This window comes from Solanum dulcamara, chromosome 10, assembly GCF_947179165.1.
Source record: "Solanum dulcamara chromosome 10, daSolDulc1.2, whole genome shotgun sequence".
NCBI lineage: Eukaryota > Viridiplantae > Streptophyta > Magnoliopsida > Solanales > Solanaceae > Solanum > Solanum dulcamara.
Window position 1 is genome coordinate 55,406,633 of NC_077246.1, and position 18,487 is coordinate 55,425,119.

Consider the following 18,487-nt stretch of genomic DNA (forward strand, 5'->3'; position numbering starts at 1 on the left):
AAAAAGTTCTTTTATTGTAAAATTCTATAAACACCATATATAACTTATAACCACACAATATTAATCACTTTTTTAGATCATAATTTTTTTTAAAAAGTTCTATTACTATAAAATTTTATAAACACCATATATAATTTGGGATAATATTAATCACTTTGTTAGATCATAATTTTTTTTCAAAAAGTTGTATTACTATAAAATTTTATAAATACCGTATATAATTTGGGACGAAGAGAGTAAGGAACAGCATATTATCCCTTTCTTCCTTTACCTCCCCAAAAGAAAAGACAAAAAGTAAATAGAAGTTGCTACCGCGAATCATCACTGGACCAGATACGAGCTTTAAAAAATTGATTATACTTTTAGTATATAGTCATTATTCACTAAACATAACCAAGCCAATAAAATAATCCAGCTAACCCTTAACCATTCCTTTCTTTTTTTTCCTCATTTCCTTCCTTTTACTATATGGACTACGCCAACAATAAATCATTCAATTTTTTCTCAGAAAATTAAAAGGCCTAGCCACCATGTCTAATAACGAGTTCTTGTTCCAGAGTGGAAACAAACAACATGAACCCCGAGCGTTTGCGAAAGGGTTCATGCTCTTTGGTGTTAGAGTGATGGAAGGTACTGCTGCTACTGGTGGTTCATTTAGGAAAAGTGCTAGCATGAACAATCTAGCTTTGTTGGACACTGAGCAGCAGCGTCAAGATCATTCTAACGCCGGATATGCTTCTGATGACGTTGTTCATCCTTCTGCTAGGAGTCGTGAACGTAAACGAGGTACAATATCTTTACATTACCCCATTTCACATGAATTATTTTTTTTTTTCATTAAAAACTAAATAAACAAACATAGAGATAGTTGGGTTTTGTAAATTGTAATGGTTTAGGTCTAGCAATTGTTAGCAAATTACTTAATTTTGAGGTCTCACAATTTTGTTATTTGGATTTTAAGTCAAAGGGTACCTCGACATTTAATTATCGGTCATAACTTCATTTTCCATTTCAAATTAGATATGTATAACTATAAGCTTGTGCACTCATTAATTTTAAATTGTGAATCTTTTCGAGTCTCAGTTAAATCCTTATCCTGGTTTGATGTGTTTCTTTTCCACTATTTAAAAATTAATTGTGATTATTGTCCAAATGGTGATTAGGAGTGCCATGGACAGAGGAAGAGCACAAACTATTCTTGCTAGGATTGCAGAAAGTAGGAAAGGGTGATTGGAGAGGAATTTCTAGAAACTTCGTCAAATCAAGGACTCCAACTCAGGTGGCCAGTCATGCCCAAAAATATTTCCTCCGGCGAAACAACAGTAACCGCCGACGCCGGAGGTCCAGTCTTTTTGACATCACCACTGATACTGTAAGCCTCTAAGCTTGTAAATTACGTAATTACTATTTGCTCATGAATTTATAATTTATTCTGCACAAGTGCAATTTGTTATATGTAACATTTTAATTTTCGTTACCATACCTATATGATATAGATGTATACGTACAGACGAAATAAAAATTCAATAAATTCAGTTGAACAATCATATACAAAAATTTCGTGCCTCTAATTTGATTCAAATGTTTTGTAGGTTCAGGGTGTTGCTAAATTGGAAGATAATAAACAAATGATCAATTGCCCGATGTCAGCTTTCCGGCTCGATCCGCCGGCAATGTTACCGGCTACCGGAGATAGTTCGACGGAGAGTTTCACGATAGGAATGAACAAATCCTTGGAGGCCATTAGGCCAATACCAGCTCTTCCTGTCCTTCCATCATCAAAAATGGCAGATCTCAATTTAAACCTGTCCACGTCAGCATCGGGTGAAAAATCGACGACGACGCCACCGAGGGCTTTCCAGCCAGCAATGTCCGGTGGCTTCAATGGTAGCACTAGTGGGGATAGTATAATTAGTGTGGCTTGAAGAATAAGGATTCTTATTCTTAATTAATTTAAGATATGTGTGATGTAATTAAGTCAAGATATTAATTAGTGGGATTAGATTATAGAGAAAAAATATTAATTAGGTGATTGATGATGATGATTGCTTTTGTTTTGTGTATAGAGAGATATGGTGTCGTTTTCAGTTGTTGTGAAGATTTTGTTGTTTAGTTTATTTTGTGGTCGTAGGTGATTACAGCACAAACCAAGTTGCTACTGTCCTTGTCAAAGCCACTCACACTTTATTTGGTGTTGTTATATAATGTAATAAAGGGAAAAGTAATTGAAATAGACTTGTTTGTTTTTAGAAATTAAATTCAATTTTTGTTCTTGTCTTCACTTTTGTCATATTAACATGTGAAACACAAGGGAGAGGGTATGGGAAATAAACCAAGAGTTGAAAGTTTAATTTGTTTAGAATTAGTTTTTTGATATTTATTTAATTCATATCTAGTTAGAATTTATTTGTTTTAAAGAGGTTTTCTAGTTCTAGTATAATTTGGTTTGTTAGTATTATAAATATGAGTGTCTTATTACATATTTTCAATATATTGAGATACAAGAGTTTTTGAGTTATTAAACAAAGTATCATATTTCTTCTCTTTAGTTTAATAAAAAAATTCTATATAACTTCTGGTGAGATCCTATTGGGGTGGGTGTATACACTTATTGTCGTTGTTGATTACTGAGAGCCACCGATGATGTTACTAGTTATTACTACAAACTTGCATTCATTAGCATTGCCTATCACCTGTTTATTTGTTTGTTGTTTGGTCCCCTAGTTTTTGGGAGACGGGGGTATGTTTGTCCTTGTTTGTACCTTCTGGGGGTATGGGCGTCCGATTGGTTATTGTCTGATTATACTTGTTCTTATCTCTTGTTGTACTTGTAGTTGGTACCTTTGGGTTGTATTTGTAGTTGGTCTACGTGGTATTTGAGTTGGATGGTGGTTGGTCGTTCTTGCTAGGCTCAGTCGAAATAGTTCCTAGGTGATTATATGGTTAGAGTTGCCAGTTAGCACTGTGATGATTAGTATACTCCTATGATGCCTTCTTCCTGTTAATAGGTTGTTGAATTGCGTTTCAGGTGCGTTCTTTGACTCTATTCCTTTATCTATGTTTCTAGTCTTATTTCCTTATTTCCTGTCATTATTGTGATAATTTCTGATTATTTACTTGTGCAGTAGTTACCTAATTATATGTTAATTATACTTGCTTTATCTGTGGAGCTCAATCGATCTATGCCTATTGAGTACCATTCATTTGGTACTCATACTACACTTCTACCCCTGCAGATCATTGTACGAGTTATCGCGGTTGATTTGGATTGGTGCGGAGTAGCTTCTGATTCAGAAACTTTGTGAGCTCCTAATGTTCAGAGTTGCCAATTTTCATCCATGTCAGATTAGGACTAGTCTTTACTTGCTTTCGAAGACTGTCTCTACTCATAATATTTGTAAAAGACGTACTCCTATTTTGATTTAGATGCTCGATTACTGATTGATGCCAGGTCTTGGGGTGGTTTCTTGTGTTTGTTTCAGTTGTTCTCTTTCTTCTCATCATTACTTACTTTCCACTTTATTCATTCATCTTCCACTTGTTAGCCCGCTGTCTTTGGGTCTGGGCTAAGGTTAAAGGGTTAGGCTTATCTACTGGTGTGTGTTAGCAGGTGTCATCACGATCTAAGAAATTGGGTCATGACATCAAAGTCCATATTTTTGGGACTTAAGTGGTTTAACCCTCCATCCCATGCTGGCTACGTAGTTCATGGGATTTGAGTTGTAATTATACTCTTATCCAAATAGGTGCTCTATACTCCTCCCAAGACTCAATATGCTTATAAGACTCAAATCAATCAGTTTATACAAGTCATTCCATCTAGTCACATTGGACTCTAACCAATTCATCAATTCTATCACAATCAAACCTCTCAACCAATCATACTATCCAATCGATCTCAATGACATCTTTCAAGAGTAGTTTAAATATGCATTTATGACAATATTTAAAGGCTTCTCATACTCAACTCATGCTCGACTAATGCTTATTTAAGACGTTCACAAATCATGCTTTATGATTCAATACAATCATGAATGACTCAAGAACTCAATTCATATAAAAAATCAAACTCATTTAAAATCAATGCTCTTACTCAACACATCAACTTCTTTCAGCAAAATGTGATTTCACAATATTCACACCTAGTCAAAACGCTTTCTCGATTTTAATTTATTATGTTATTATATAATATATATATATATATATATATATATATAATAGATCATATCACTCTCTTTATTAATGCATAAAAGTCATCATTTTTACTCAAAAATATGTATGTAAAATTCATGATTATCAAATCAACTAGGGTTCATGGGAAAGTAGCCATGAAAAACAATTACAATAAAGTGAGAAATAGAAAACAACAATAATCTCAGTACATAATTATACAGAACTCAATAGAAGAAGAATTAACTCATTCGAAATTCAAAAACCTAGGTTAGACACAACTCATTCTCAACAATCGATAGAATCAGATGTAGGGTACATGGACGAACTTAATCCAACGTTGTGGTTAGTCTTACATACATGAAATGACAGTTATCTACTCAAAATTGAAGACCTCGCTTGAAATTCAAGAACCCTAGCTCTTCTTCTCCGCTCTACTCCTCTCTCTCAAAAATTTCAAAGGTGAATGAGAAGAAAATCCCTTTGGGTACTGACAAAGGGTTAAATTTAGTCCCAAAAAGGTCTGGGTTAAGTTTGAGAAAGGTGGAGAAACGACTGGAATGCCCCTTACTGAAATTGAAAAACATGCGAACAAAATACACATAAAACACATTCAGTGAATGTGTACACATTCTTGAAGTAAGATTTATGACAAATTTGGTTTTTGGTTAGATTTTTAGCGTAAGAGAAAAATCACTGTGGGGAAGCAGGTTTGCGATGCGGACCGGTTGTGCACCTTTCTGAAAATACAACTTTTGCCCCAAAAAATTATCTTTTGACCTAGTTGGCCTAAAATTCAATCGAGACCACTTTCCAACATGATTTTCCCCTAATCGATATTCTGGCCTTGGATTGACCAAAATAATTAGAGATGGTACGTTATGTGAGTGCGCTATCCTCTAAGGGTATTTTGGTAATTTTTGGGTATAATAATATCGCCCCCTTAGGATCATTTGTTCTTAAGTGATGACCAAGCTAGGAAATTGCACAAGGCACGAGCGCAAATCAATAACTCAAATACTCCAACTCTCAACCAGTCAACCTATCATTAATCGAACTTAAGAATACTCATCATATACTGAAACTCAGAATGAATATCAATTTTAAGATAGGAAAAATGAATATTATTATCAATATTATCATTGGAAGGCATGAATGCAATACAAAAACTGAAAGACTCAAGCTCGTGAATAACTCACTCAATTGCTCAAACTCAAGAAGGTACTATCTCAGAGTTAGGAATAAGAACATTTCCTTCAACATCGACACTGAAGCAAAAATGTGAGGAAGGCTATAATCTCCAATGTTTTCATCAAAGTTTCTCATAACTTTGGGAAAGAGGCTTATGAGTCTGATATAACTATATGCCCACTATGAATTTAAATGATATGATCGATAGCTTTCGAGCTTAAATACTCTTCTTTCTACATACAACTCTTTCTCGGCTGCACTACCACAAGGATACATACGAATACCTTCACCAATGCCTAGGACTCCAAGTCTAACTGCATGCTCTTATTGTGTTCAAGCCTAAAGCTAAGTCACAGGGTACTACACATAATAATTATGCAAATCTAGACCACAAACTTTATATTCTATACCTCTATAGAGAACCTCATCTTAAGAGTACTACTACTTTCCATTACATTCAACCAATCTCGAGTCCAAATCAAGAAGCACCTAATGCATCGTGCATTCATCCACATGCCATCAATACCACCTTCAAGCCTATTTCTATAACCATCCCAATACCCTTACTTGAAACCCTCAACAAGAAATCATCAATAGCCTACTGCAATCACTTGCATAATAACCACCACACATGCAAGCCTATCATTCTAGACACTTTATGTATTCTTTGAAGTCAACATCTCTTAAGAATTCTCATACTAATCTTAGCATCTCTACACCGGCAACTGCATTAACTTCTACCAAGAGGTACACCAAAATACTCTTACCTATCTATTTCACACAACACGATCCCTTCTCGCTCTTCCTCTACATCTATAGCATTAAATGGAATAAGCACACCACAACTATAAGAATAAAGAACACCCACTCTCTTCTGTCAGCCACCGCTCATCTACTATTATCAACATCGCTATCAAGATTGAAAAGAAAGGATCATTGGAAAGGTTTAGAGCGATAGATAGCACGATTCCTTGAAGAAATATGATCCGAGAACATTCATAATGTAACATAATCTCAGTAGCCTTTCAAGGACTATCATGGGTTTATGAAACTGAGCATACTCCAAAACATGAAAGAATATATCATGTCTCATATAACATATGGCTGAAAATTCGTAGATTCAAGAAATAAGATCGGGATTGCTGAAGAAAGTTACCACTTCTCACTTTAGGAACCATACATAAACATGAATCAACATATTGTGCATGGGGTTGGGCCATTGGCACTTATACACAAGACAAGAGTAAGTTATCACCTCAACTGAAGTATAAGGATTGTAGGAGATAGAAAAACATTGATGTCTCACCCTGGTCAACTTAGCATTTCTTTAAACTCAAGACCCACTTTGGTTCAATACCTTATCATCTCCCCATACCTTGAGACTGCAAATTGACTCTCTACACAAAGCTAAGCTATAAGCACACTACTCCACCCGGTTATACTATACTTGAAGATATAAAACCGCTACTAGATCCTCCTTCTGAGATACTTCTCTTAACTTCTTTCTATCTTATAGGAATCTTTCTATTATCATTGCTCTTATCGGTGCACATAGACACCTTACCTAAATCTTAATAGTCGGACATTCCCCTTCTTAGCCTACTAATACCGACCTTCTAAGTTCATGTCTACCTAACTGAAGGAAACTTGAACTATAATGAGAGACTCATCATCATCAATATATAATCCTTTTATCCAATTCATATGGATACTACATAAAAATATAATTCTTACCTCAACCTTCTCCACATTGGCAAGTAACTAATACTAACTAGGCACCAATAGCAATTCATAAACTTAGAGCCTCATGCAATTATATACTATCTCCGATACATATAGTTTTATTATTTTTATCCACCATCGATCACTAAAATTATACTGCTCTTCATACAAATTACAATGAATAATTTAAATTTAGCACTCAGTCAAATGCCACATATATTGAAACAAAAAAGCACTTAAATATCATTTTACAACTGAAATAACAACTTTCTAGCTAAATAGCTATTTTTAGTTTTTTGCATCACCAATTGTATAAATAGGGATAAATTTAGTTAATAAATAAAAATAGAGATATATTTTTTATTTTCCTTAGATAAGATATTATTATAGAGAAATAAAATATAACATCAAAAATCGATTTTAAAAAAAATCAAGATGTGTTAGTGAAATGTTATTATTATTAAATGACTGTAATAAAGAGATTTGACTATACTTAGTAAGAAAAACAACAGTTGCTTGGACATAATTTATGTCAGAAAAAATCTCAAATATGTCATTGAACATTGAAAAAAGATTTATCTATTTCATCCATTAAAAGTTTGACTTATCTGTGTCATTTGCGTTCGAGAAAAGCCCATCTATGCCATTATTTGTTAACTCAAAATAATTTTGACTTTGTAAAATTGTTTTTTACACGTAGCCAATTATGATTCAGATACATCATTAATTAATCTTTTTTAAAAAAAATAAATCACCCAAATTTCTTAAACACCTTCGATTATTAAAAAAAATCACATTATAACCAACTCGAAAGAAGTGTATTTATTTCGAATGGGTTTATAATTCATGTGTTTTTTTAATTCAAATGGATTTTAGAAATTTGACTAATATTTTTTTGAAAAAATATTTAATGACGTGGTCAAATAATTATTGACCACATGAAAAAATCCCTTATTTTGAGTGGATTTATTATTGGGTATTTTTTATTTAATTCAATTGGTTTTCTAAAAAAAATAATTAAATTAATGACGTGACTGCACCATTATTGGACACGTGGACCAAAATTCTTATTTCAGTGAAAAAGTAATGGCATGGATAGTGTAATGGGGTCAATCCTTCTGATCTAACCCACTTAGGCAATATAGAAACCTTAGACTCAACCCTTTTCCTTTTGCTTCGATCCAGTTCAACACTTAACCAATGACTACGAAATTAGAAGAACAAAAGCACGTATAAAAAATAAGTGTCAACTTTGTATTAAACTCGTGCCATAAAGAAAGCACACAAATAATCAGCCTTACCAAAATTCGACCTAAACCCTCTGCTTGAGACTAGTGCCAATAAATAGGCCACAATATCCAGGCACATGCCTAACTTATCCAGTTGACATCCCCAACTGATAGGCCAATTCGAATTTCAAATTAAAAGTAACAAATCACTAGAAACTGCCTTAACCACCCAACTGCCCATGTATGTACGGGACACACGTAGACATCCTTCAAATATGGCACCAAATCTTGCATCTGGTCACCCAGCTTCACGCGTGCCCACGTGCTTGTACTGTGCGCAGGTCCTGCCCTGCACAACTTGCCATTCTGGTCCAGTCTTTTGAGCCATTTACCTTTGTCCAGCACTTATCCCTCGAATTTGTTTAGCCACAACCATGCCACGATCACAACCTTGCCTTGACTTAGCTTTTTTCAACCCTTGTCATGTCTTAGCCATATTGTTCCATACATGGTTTAGCCACGCCAATGCCAAGGTCTATCTTCATTTGAAATTGATCTTGACCGAAGTCCTTGTGCCTTGTCTAGGTTCATTATGTAAATTCCTATCCAAGTTCGAGCCACTCGAACCATCAAGCTGAGGGTCTAAGAAACTTCCTCCACCAAATGAGCACATTGTTCTCGATGAGGCAAAATCTAAGTACGCCTTGATCTCGTTCACGAACTGCCATAGTGATGATCTTTTTTCCCAAGTTGTATCACACACTTGCTTTCCCTTCCATGGAATCAAAAATTCTGTTCACCAATTTTTCTTGCTTTGATCCAAAGTCATGTGATCCAGAATCTTCTCATATTGTTCCTCAAACTGCTTCTACATAACAGGAGGAGCACGTCTGGCTGCTGACTTTATTGGATCCTCAGCATCCTCATTAAAAGGCTTCAGAAATCTCACATAAAGTATGGGGTGAATCTTCAGTATCTCTACAAGTTCAACCGGTAAGAAATTTCACCTACTTTTTCTATAAATTCAAAGGTCCATCATATTTCAAAATTAGTCTACGATGAATCATCTTGCTACTGATTTTCTTCAATATTTGAGGAGTAAGATTTAGCAACACTTTATCTCCAACCTGAAATTCGAAAGCACGCCGATGTTTGTTAGCATAATTCTTTATCTGCTTTGTTGCCTTTCTTAAGATATCTTGCGCCTTATCTAGCAAATCTTGCTTCTCTCACACATACCTGTAAGCAACAGGGCAATTGCATTATAATTTAGATAGCAACCTTCAATGGTGTGTTGGGATGGATGCCCAATACTTACTTAAACAGATTCTTCTCTATTCATACAATCTATTTAGATTGTAGAAGAACTGTACCTATCCAACAACTCAACCCAATTCCTCTAACTTGATGTCACATAGTGTCTGAGGTATTCTTCAAAAAGATAATCGATCCTTTTAGTCTGTTCATCATCTTGGGTGTGATTTACCATTTAAAACTTTAAATCAGTACCCATCATTTTGAACAAAGTAGTCCAAAATCGACTGGTAAATCTAGCATCACGATCACTCATAATATTCAATGGAATACTAAAATTCTTCAAAACATGCTTATAAAATAACTCAGTAGTTATCTCAAAAGAATATAAAGTAGGGGCAGTAATAAATATATCGTATTTTGAGAACTTATCAACCACAACTATGATTGATGCTTTGTCATTCACCCTTGAAAATTCGCTAATGAAATCCATTGAGAAAACAACCTACGGATGCTCCGCAATAGGTAGATGGTGTAGCAAACCAACTTCCTTTTTTCGTTCAATCTTGTCAAGTTGACAAACTAGACATGACTTTACATAGGCCTCAATGTCATCTTACTTTTTTTGCTAGAAATAATTTTGGGGCAGCAATGCCATCATTCTTTCAATACCCGGATGGCTAGCATAAACAATATCATGTGTTTCCTTCAGGAGTTTTCTTCACAATACATCACCTTTATAAATAACGACCCCTCCTTGAAATAAAATAGATCGTCCTCGATCTAATATCGTCTAACTATACCCTCTTTCACTTGATCCATTAACTTAACATATAATGAATCAATGCAACTCTAAACTTAATCTATCAAAAAATTCAGATTCAAGTCTAGAAATTGCATAAACAACAACAAATACCTCTTTGCTACTCAATGCACCAACCACTAAATTTTTCTTGATTGGCGTATGTACCACATGAAGTCATATTCAGTTAATATCTCTTGCCATCTAGTTTGATTCAAGCTCAATTTCTGTTGAGTTTTAAAGTATGTATTTAACATATTATCAATTTTGACAACAAACTTCGTTTTAAGTAGATACACCCTTCATATTTGAAGATGATGGAGTATTGGCACCATCTCTTTCTCATGAGCAGAATATCTTTTCTCCACGGGATTAAATTTTCTATTTTTAATCAACTGGATGTTCACCCTGCACTAGCATACTACCAACAACATAATTAGATGCATCATTGTGCACCTCAAATGAAAGATTAAAGTCAGGCAACTGCAATATCAGTGCAGAATCAATGACCTTCTTTAGTGAGTTCAAAGGCTTCTCCCTTGATTCTGACCTAGTCCATTCAACTTTCTTCTTAAGCAAATCTGTCAATAGGGTAGCCTTTTTTGAATAGCCGGCTATGAACTTTCTATAATGATATGCAAGTTCTAGATACGATCTCAGTTCTTTAACTCTGCTTGGTGCCTGACAATCTGCAATTTCTTGCACCTTCTTAGGATCAATGCGCACTTGGTTTTCACTTACCAAATGGCCCTGAAACTTTACTTTGTGATTAACAAATTCACATTTCTCCATTTTGACATAGAGTTGATATTCTATGTCATTGCAACACCTTTCTCAAATGCAACAGATGATCTTTTAGAGTCTTACTATAAATGACAATATCATCTAAGTAAACTACTACAAAATTGTCATGCCTCAAACTAGGGGAGGTGCAATATGTATCCAATACCTTATTTAACCAAGCTAGCTATTGAAACATAATGAAAAAGAAACATTGAGGGCCGATAAGACCATCATAATCAACAGTTGAAACAAGATAACCAGATCGGCTAGGTCACAATAATATCAATGATATATTAAAAAGGTCGACATGCCAACTTAACTAATAAAGCACTAGTAAGTCGATAAGGCTGCAATTGAAATCATATATATAATGAGCTGACAAGGATATAAAAGAAAGCTGAGAAGAGCCAATAAAGTATGTCAACAAGTCTCCATGAATAATACAACTCAACTGGTTGGGAGAAGTCCCCAACAATATCAATAATTTTATACAAAAACTCAAGTATGCAAAAAAGTATAGACAACTAACAACTCCATGAAGAATGGAGCTTACCAATCCTCAGCTGAGACAACACTCTTATTGCAAAGGCTGATTAAGACCTCTGTTTGAATCTGCACCACGAAATGTAATGCCCCCAGGCAATGGGACGTCAATAAGAATAAAAATGTGGTATGTATAGCGAAAAGTGAAATCATAAATAGTTGCATAAGAGATAATAGAGATACCACCTGAAACTGAAACTTTGATAATATCCATGGCCGACATATGACCTTACAGTAATCAAATATGCATGATATGCTCATGTAATCGTATGTCATGAATACATATATGTAGATGCAAATGCATGACATACCCAATCAAATTCTACTAATGGCGGTTTCATCCAGTAGCTAACCGACATTATATTGTCAACATGTTTCCATCTGTACAATATATATAGTCTTCAAGGAAAATAGGGCCCCTTCCCTCTGATTGTAGCTCGAAGTCCATGCATAACATGTCATGTATGTATGAACTTTGAATACACATAGTAGGCCATAACAAGAACTTAGCCAATCTTGGCTAGTTGGTACTCTTTTTTCTCATAATCTCATAATCACTTTCATATATTATGAAAATGCCTTGTAGAATCTCACATGCTTTTAGAATAATCCTGAACACTTAACTCAACTCTAGAAAGGTAGCTTAAACTTGAGGATGCTCATAAAGAGCTTAAGGTGCTTAAATAATCTCATTGTAACTTCATTTAACTTCCTTATGACCATTTAGGCCTATAAACTAATAATAGACTTGAAGCTCTTGAAACGACTTCAACTTAGAAAATTAATTATTTACGAACTCAAAAGGAGACTGATAATCTTGACTTGATTTATGAATCATAAACAACTAAAATTTGGTCACTGTACAACCCTTTTCAGAAACGGTTGGCTGACAAATATATAACCAAAAGAATGGAGAACATGCTTTAGTATTCATATTATTTTTAAAATAATGTTTTCGTAAAAGCTTCTCAAAGGAAAGAATGTCTTAACAATTCCCAAAGATACAACATACTAAGTGTCTAACGTGTCAACTCCACTCTTAGGATAATAACCTTCTAATAGGTATAAGGAATAAGAAACTTGACGGAAAATAATTTTAACTGTCAAACATAAATCACAATTTTACAAGAACGATAATAATACGATAAAGTAAGTAAATAATATCAGTTCACATCCCAATGCCCTTCACAGGGGGTCTTTCTAGAAACAAAATAATAAAAACAACTCATTCAGTAATTTATAATTTTCGAAATTCGTGCTATATAAAAAAAAGACAAATTTTACCTTAACATACCTCCACTCACACACATGAACCAACTTACTATACAAGCCCAAAATCACCACTTCATACTTCAAATAACATCACAACCTTGCTGCCAGCAACACCCGGGGAAACTACACCATAAACTAGGGGTGTCAAAAGAATATGAAAAATCAACCGAATTCAATCATATCGAACCGATTTATATCATTTTTAAATAAAATCGTAGTCTCTTATATAAGTGTATAACCATTTTGAACAATTGGGATGATCTTATTAATTTATAAAAAATCAAAAAATTTCCTAATCGAGCCGAATAACCTTACATGTATGCAAATATATTTATATATTAACAATATGTTAAATTTAATATATAAATATATTTTATAACTTTTTTCAAATATAAATATAATCCAGATCCTAGGCCTCTGGTGACTGGACGACTTTGCATCTTTACTCTTTAGTTATCCTTTAATTTATTAGATTTAAAATTAAAAGATACTATAATATTAGATACTCCATCAAACAATATGACAAAATCTTTGCATGCACTCCTCTTAAATGTTTAAGATCAAATAATATAGCGATAAGGTTTTACATTCTTGATTTTTTGGTGAAGAATTGAAGTGCTTTGAACATACTTGCAAAAAAATATTTTAATAATAGTATATTTTGAGGTGAAAATTTAAAAAAAGGCAAAAAATGACCGAACCGTACGGATACCGAAAAAAAAACCCGATATGATTAGCATGATTTTAAAAAATCAAATTTTAGTTATACATTATAAAATACAAAAAATATATATATATAAATTTTTAAAAATAACCAACCGAACCGTCCTATTAACATCCTTACCGTAAACAAGGAAAAAAACTACGAGCACACATCAAGCTTAGCATGGATTACAACCCATCTCAAGCTCATAGTCATAGAGGATTCTTTTATGAAGAAAGTAGGGGAGATATACAAATCCTCCAAGAGCTAATTGTATTGAAAAAAAAACTTGTAAAGGTTAAGAATGATTCAGTGGAGGTGGGTTACATAAGGGCCTAGATGTTGAATTGGAGAAAAAATCATTTTAGCCACGAATAGTGTGGTGGCAGTGGAAACACTTACAAAATTGAGAATGAGCATTTAATGCTAGGGCTGGGCGTTCGGTATTCGGTTTGGTATTTTCAAAATTTAGATTCGATAATTCGGTAATCGGTAATTCAAAGTATATACCAAATACCGAACTTTCAAACTTCGGTTCGGTAATTCGGTAAATAAAAATTCGGTTCGGTACGGTATTCGGTAATACCAAAATTTATGCATCTTATAAGATCAACACAAATGCAAGCATTTTTTTTCACAGTATTAATAAGTTAGTCACTGACGGCTTGTTACTTTAGTTTATCTACACCATCCAATTCCCACATCCCTCCCTGCCAAAGGCAGCAGAATAATGGAAGGAAGAAAACACCTTGGAGACATTTTAATGGATGCAAAGAACATACTTTCTTACATCTTATTTGATATAAAAATCCGAGCTTTCGAGAACTCAGGCTCCATATTTGGCACATTACTATGGACAACTGGATTTTGCATCTGCATAGAGAAAGGATTTCCACTCTGCTGTGGTAGCCCAGGCAGAGAAGTGCCACTTTGATTTGGAACCTGCCCTGAGATCTGCCCTGACATATGTTGCAAATTCATTTTTATCTTGTATCCTTCCAAAAAACATGCACTTCATAGCACAGACTACAAGCATTCCATCAAATAGATGAGAATCCCACACTTTGTAAGCTGGGAGGGCATATCTATCCAACCATTTTGCCGTGAAATAAATTTACAGTATCTGTAATACTGCAGTCAAAACAATACTAGGAAATAAGTTAAAGAGTAGTTTGCCTGATTGGTCATTGCATATATAAGTACATGAGGTAACAAGACAATCAAATAACCATAATACACTAGTACACATTGAATCTATATCAGTGGTGGTCACTATCCGAAAGGAGCTTGCTAATTAGACAAAATCAATGTGAAAAATCTTTGAGAAGAAAAGACTGTCGAAATAAAATGATACAGGAAAAGAATGACACCGATGACGAATATTGAATCCTCGACTCTACATTAAAAAAAATGTCGTGTTTTCTCCTCAATTCAGTTTGGAAAAGAAATATATAGGTCATAAGAACAAAGTACATTGTTTTCTAATAACACTTGCATTTTCAGACCCATGGATCAACAAAATACACTCATCTATTCATGAAGCTAATATTACACTCCCGGAATCTACTTGACTGAGTTCCTAACATTTCCAGCTTGACCTCAGCCAGACACCAAAATGAAAAGAACAAGGGAGCAAGCTCCACCAACTAAAGACACTTGATCCATTTTATTTTTCTATATTAACCAGTTTTTAAGGTTTAGAAATTAACAAATTACATTCTTTTCTTATTACACTGCATTTTCAGACTCGTTGATCAAAAAAATACACTCATCTATTCGTGAAGCTAATATTACAATCCCTTACTCGATTGTGTTTCTAACATTTTCAGCTTGACCTCAGCCATACCCAAAATTTAAAGAACTATGGAGCAAGCTCCACCAACATACCTAGTGAAATCCCACAAGTAAGGTCTGAGGAGGGCAGACCTTACCCTCGTGGAAGTAAAGATTCTGTTTCAGAGAACCCTCAGCTCGAGTAGAGCTAGCTCCACCAACTAAAGATATGTTAAACCATTTTATTTTTATACGTTAAAACCATTTTTTAAGTAAAACCAATACCTGAACAGACAAAAAACTCGAGTTTCTCAGTAAGGATACCAAAAGCCCCAATTTTTCCAGCTAAAATCATCAATTCTATGAATAATAATAACAACCAAACTACAATATGAGCATAAATCCAAACGCAAACACATATTATTAGCATTTTTAATTACATTACGACAATAAAGGTACCGAATCTTCGAAAAATGCATAAATAAAACTCTTCTAAAAGTCAAGTTTCTAACAACAAATGCTATCAGAAGTCAGAACACAGTCCAAAATTTCTCTATACTTAAACAATCTATCAAGTAACTAGAAGTCTAGAACCACATACTTTTTCTCACTTCATCTACGCCCAAAAGCCAAAAGCCCGTGATTTTTAAGTTTTAACTGAATTAAAAGGTTAGAAACCTAACCTTTTTGAAAATTGATTTTTGTGTTTAAGATTTTTCTGTCTCAGAAGAAATCAATAGTAGGATGTTGTTTTAGGATATGACACTACTTTTTTAAAAAAAATCAATGATCAGTTTCCTAGTTTACTTTTTAAAAAGAATTAGAAAATAACAAAGGAAAAAGTGATAAGCAGAGATGGACAAAGAAGGTAAGTTACCTTAGAACTCGTCTTAAGATAAGACACATTATTTCTCCAAAGCCACTAATTTCTTATACCAATTTTGTTGAAGAAGATTCAGCCATAACCAAAAAAGCTTTTGCTTTCTGAGAAGTGAGTGATGACTGATGACGAGTTGACGACGAGAACTGAGAAGTGAGAAACTGAGAAGAAGTGAAGAAGAACTGAAGAAGTGATTAAGTGAAGAACTGAAGAAGAAGAAGTGAAGAACGAGAGAAGTCAGAGAACTGAGAAGAAGAGCTGAAGAGGAACTGAGAAACATAAATAAAAACCCTAGCCTAAATGAATTCAGAATTTTTGTTGTAATGTTGTATTGTTGTTGCCTTGTTGGACAATTGGACTAATGGACTGGGCTGTTGGGTTATTGGTGAGGGATTTGGGCTGCCCTAAACTAATTACTAAGAAATTAGGCCCAACAGACATATGATAGACTATTAATAGTGGACTAGTTAGTTATCTAGTCATATTAATTACGGTATTCGGGATTTACCGAAATACCGAACGGGAAAAAAATAAATACCGAAACCGAAACCGAATACCGAAATTATGGACTTTTGGTACCGAAACCGAAACCGAATTACCGAATACCGAAATACCGAAATAGACGGTTCGATTCGGTAATTTGGTTTTCGGTATTTTATGCCCAGCCCTATTTAATGCTATGACATGGAGAACATTTAATGCTATCACATGGAGATTAAAGGTTATCTATCAAGATATATATAAAATATGATCTATCTTACATAAAGAAATGGTAGAAATTCATTTTGGATAAATGTTACTTTCTATGATAATAATTTTTTTTTTAACATAATTAGATTACTATCTTTGTTAAAATATTAATAAATTATACAACTGATATAAAATATTACATTGTGTTTTGGATAAATGTTACTTTCTATAATAATAAATTGTAACAATAAATTGTCACGATCCCAAATGGACCATGAGTGACACCCACATCTAATCTTCTAGGTGGGAGAATCAACGATAAAAACCTCAATTTATATTAGATATTCAAATTACAAAATACGACAATAATGCGGAAGCTCAAACTTCTGAAAGTAAGAAATAAGAAAAATCACTAAAGTTTATTATATATCGTTTCTCAAAATTTGAAAGTCATCACATCAAGGACATCTAATCCCAAAATACCAAGTCTGAGAGTATCAAATATCCGAATACATAAATAACATAGTATGTGTCCGAAAACCAAGGGCATCATGCCATGACTAAGAGAATCCAACGTGAGCTAGAGGAAGCAACTCACCCTGGAACCTGATATGCTGGACACTGCCTCAAGTTGAGGGTGAGTCGAAGTTGCCGGTACACTCACTGCACTCCACAAAAGGAAAACAAAGAAAAATACAAGTAAGGGTCAGTACAGGGCAACATGTACTGAGTAGGTATCATTGCCGACTAGAAATAGGAACCAATATTATAAAGTAATAGTAGGAAGTCAACTATAGCGCTTAACATGTGGAAAACAACAAGATTGAGATCAAGTGACAATATAATGAAATAATTATGTAATCAGTCAACAATATCAAGAACATATATAAGGACTCAGGCCCCCACACCTTGTTTTGTTGGAAAATAAGTTATTTGAGATTGAGTATATTAAGTCACTTTAATATGTTTTCCTTTAATATTATTGTGTCAGAACGTGATATCTGATCCAATAATATTGTACCGGCTCATGATACTCGATCCAAATATAGTTTGCTGCCTCATGGCATACGATCCAAATATATCATTCCTGCTCGTGGCACCCAATCCAAATATATAGTGCCAGCTCGTGGCACCCGATTCAAATATATTGTGTCGGCTCATGACACCCAATCCAACAATATAGTTAATTATCATTCTTTTTCATCACTTTCCACTTCATTAATAATATTTTATCAAGCCTTCTTTATTCAAAGCATCACTTTTATAGAGCAAGTTATGAATTTACAGTCTTGGAATTGCAGACTAATCACAGTAACATATCAACTATCCAAACCACAACAATTGAATGCATAGAAAATTTCATAACATTACTGAATGACTATCAATTACTATTAAGAGTCCCTCTATGATATAGAATAAACCATAACCTACCTCAATCGAAGAACCTAAATCAAGAAAGCTAATTCACCAGTGCT

At 34.1% G+C, this 18,487-nt stretch overlaps 1 protein-coding gene across 1 annotated transcript; it reads left to right on the forward strand.

Annotated features, from left to right (window-relative positions):
• The first annotated feature begins 387 nt into the window (after window positions 1–387).
• Window positions 388–2,278, forward strand: LOC129871436 (transcription factor MYB1R1-like). The gene is made up of 3 exons (XM_055946348.1): window positions 388–786; window positions 1,164–1,372; window positions 1,593–2,278. Exons 1-3 carry the CDS (start codon window positions 531–533, stop codon window positions 1,923–1,925), a joined length of 798 nt encoding a protein of 265 aa, XP_055802323.1. The 5' UTR covers window positions 388–530; the 3' UTR covers window positions 1,926–2,278.
• Window positions 2,279–18,487: the final 16,209 nt, after the last annotated feature.

Excerpts from the sequence above, each read along its gene's own strand:
- LOC129871436 (XM_055946348.1), top strand. The coding sequence starts at position 531 with ATGTCTAATAACGAGTTCTTGTTCCAGAGTGGAAACAAACAACATGAA. Across the intron at positions 787-1,163 it reads GAGTCGTGAACGTAAACGAG|GAGTGCCATGGACAGAGGAA; the intron begins GTACAATATCTT and ends AATGGTGATTAG. Across the intron at positions 1,373-1,592 it reads TTGACATCACCACTGATACT|GTTCAGGGTGTTGCTAAATT; the intron begins GTAAGCCTCTAA and ends AATGTTTTGTAG.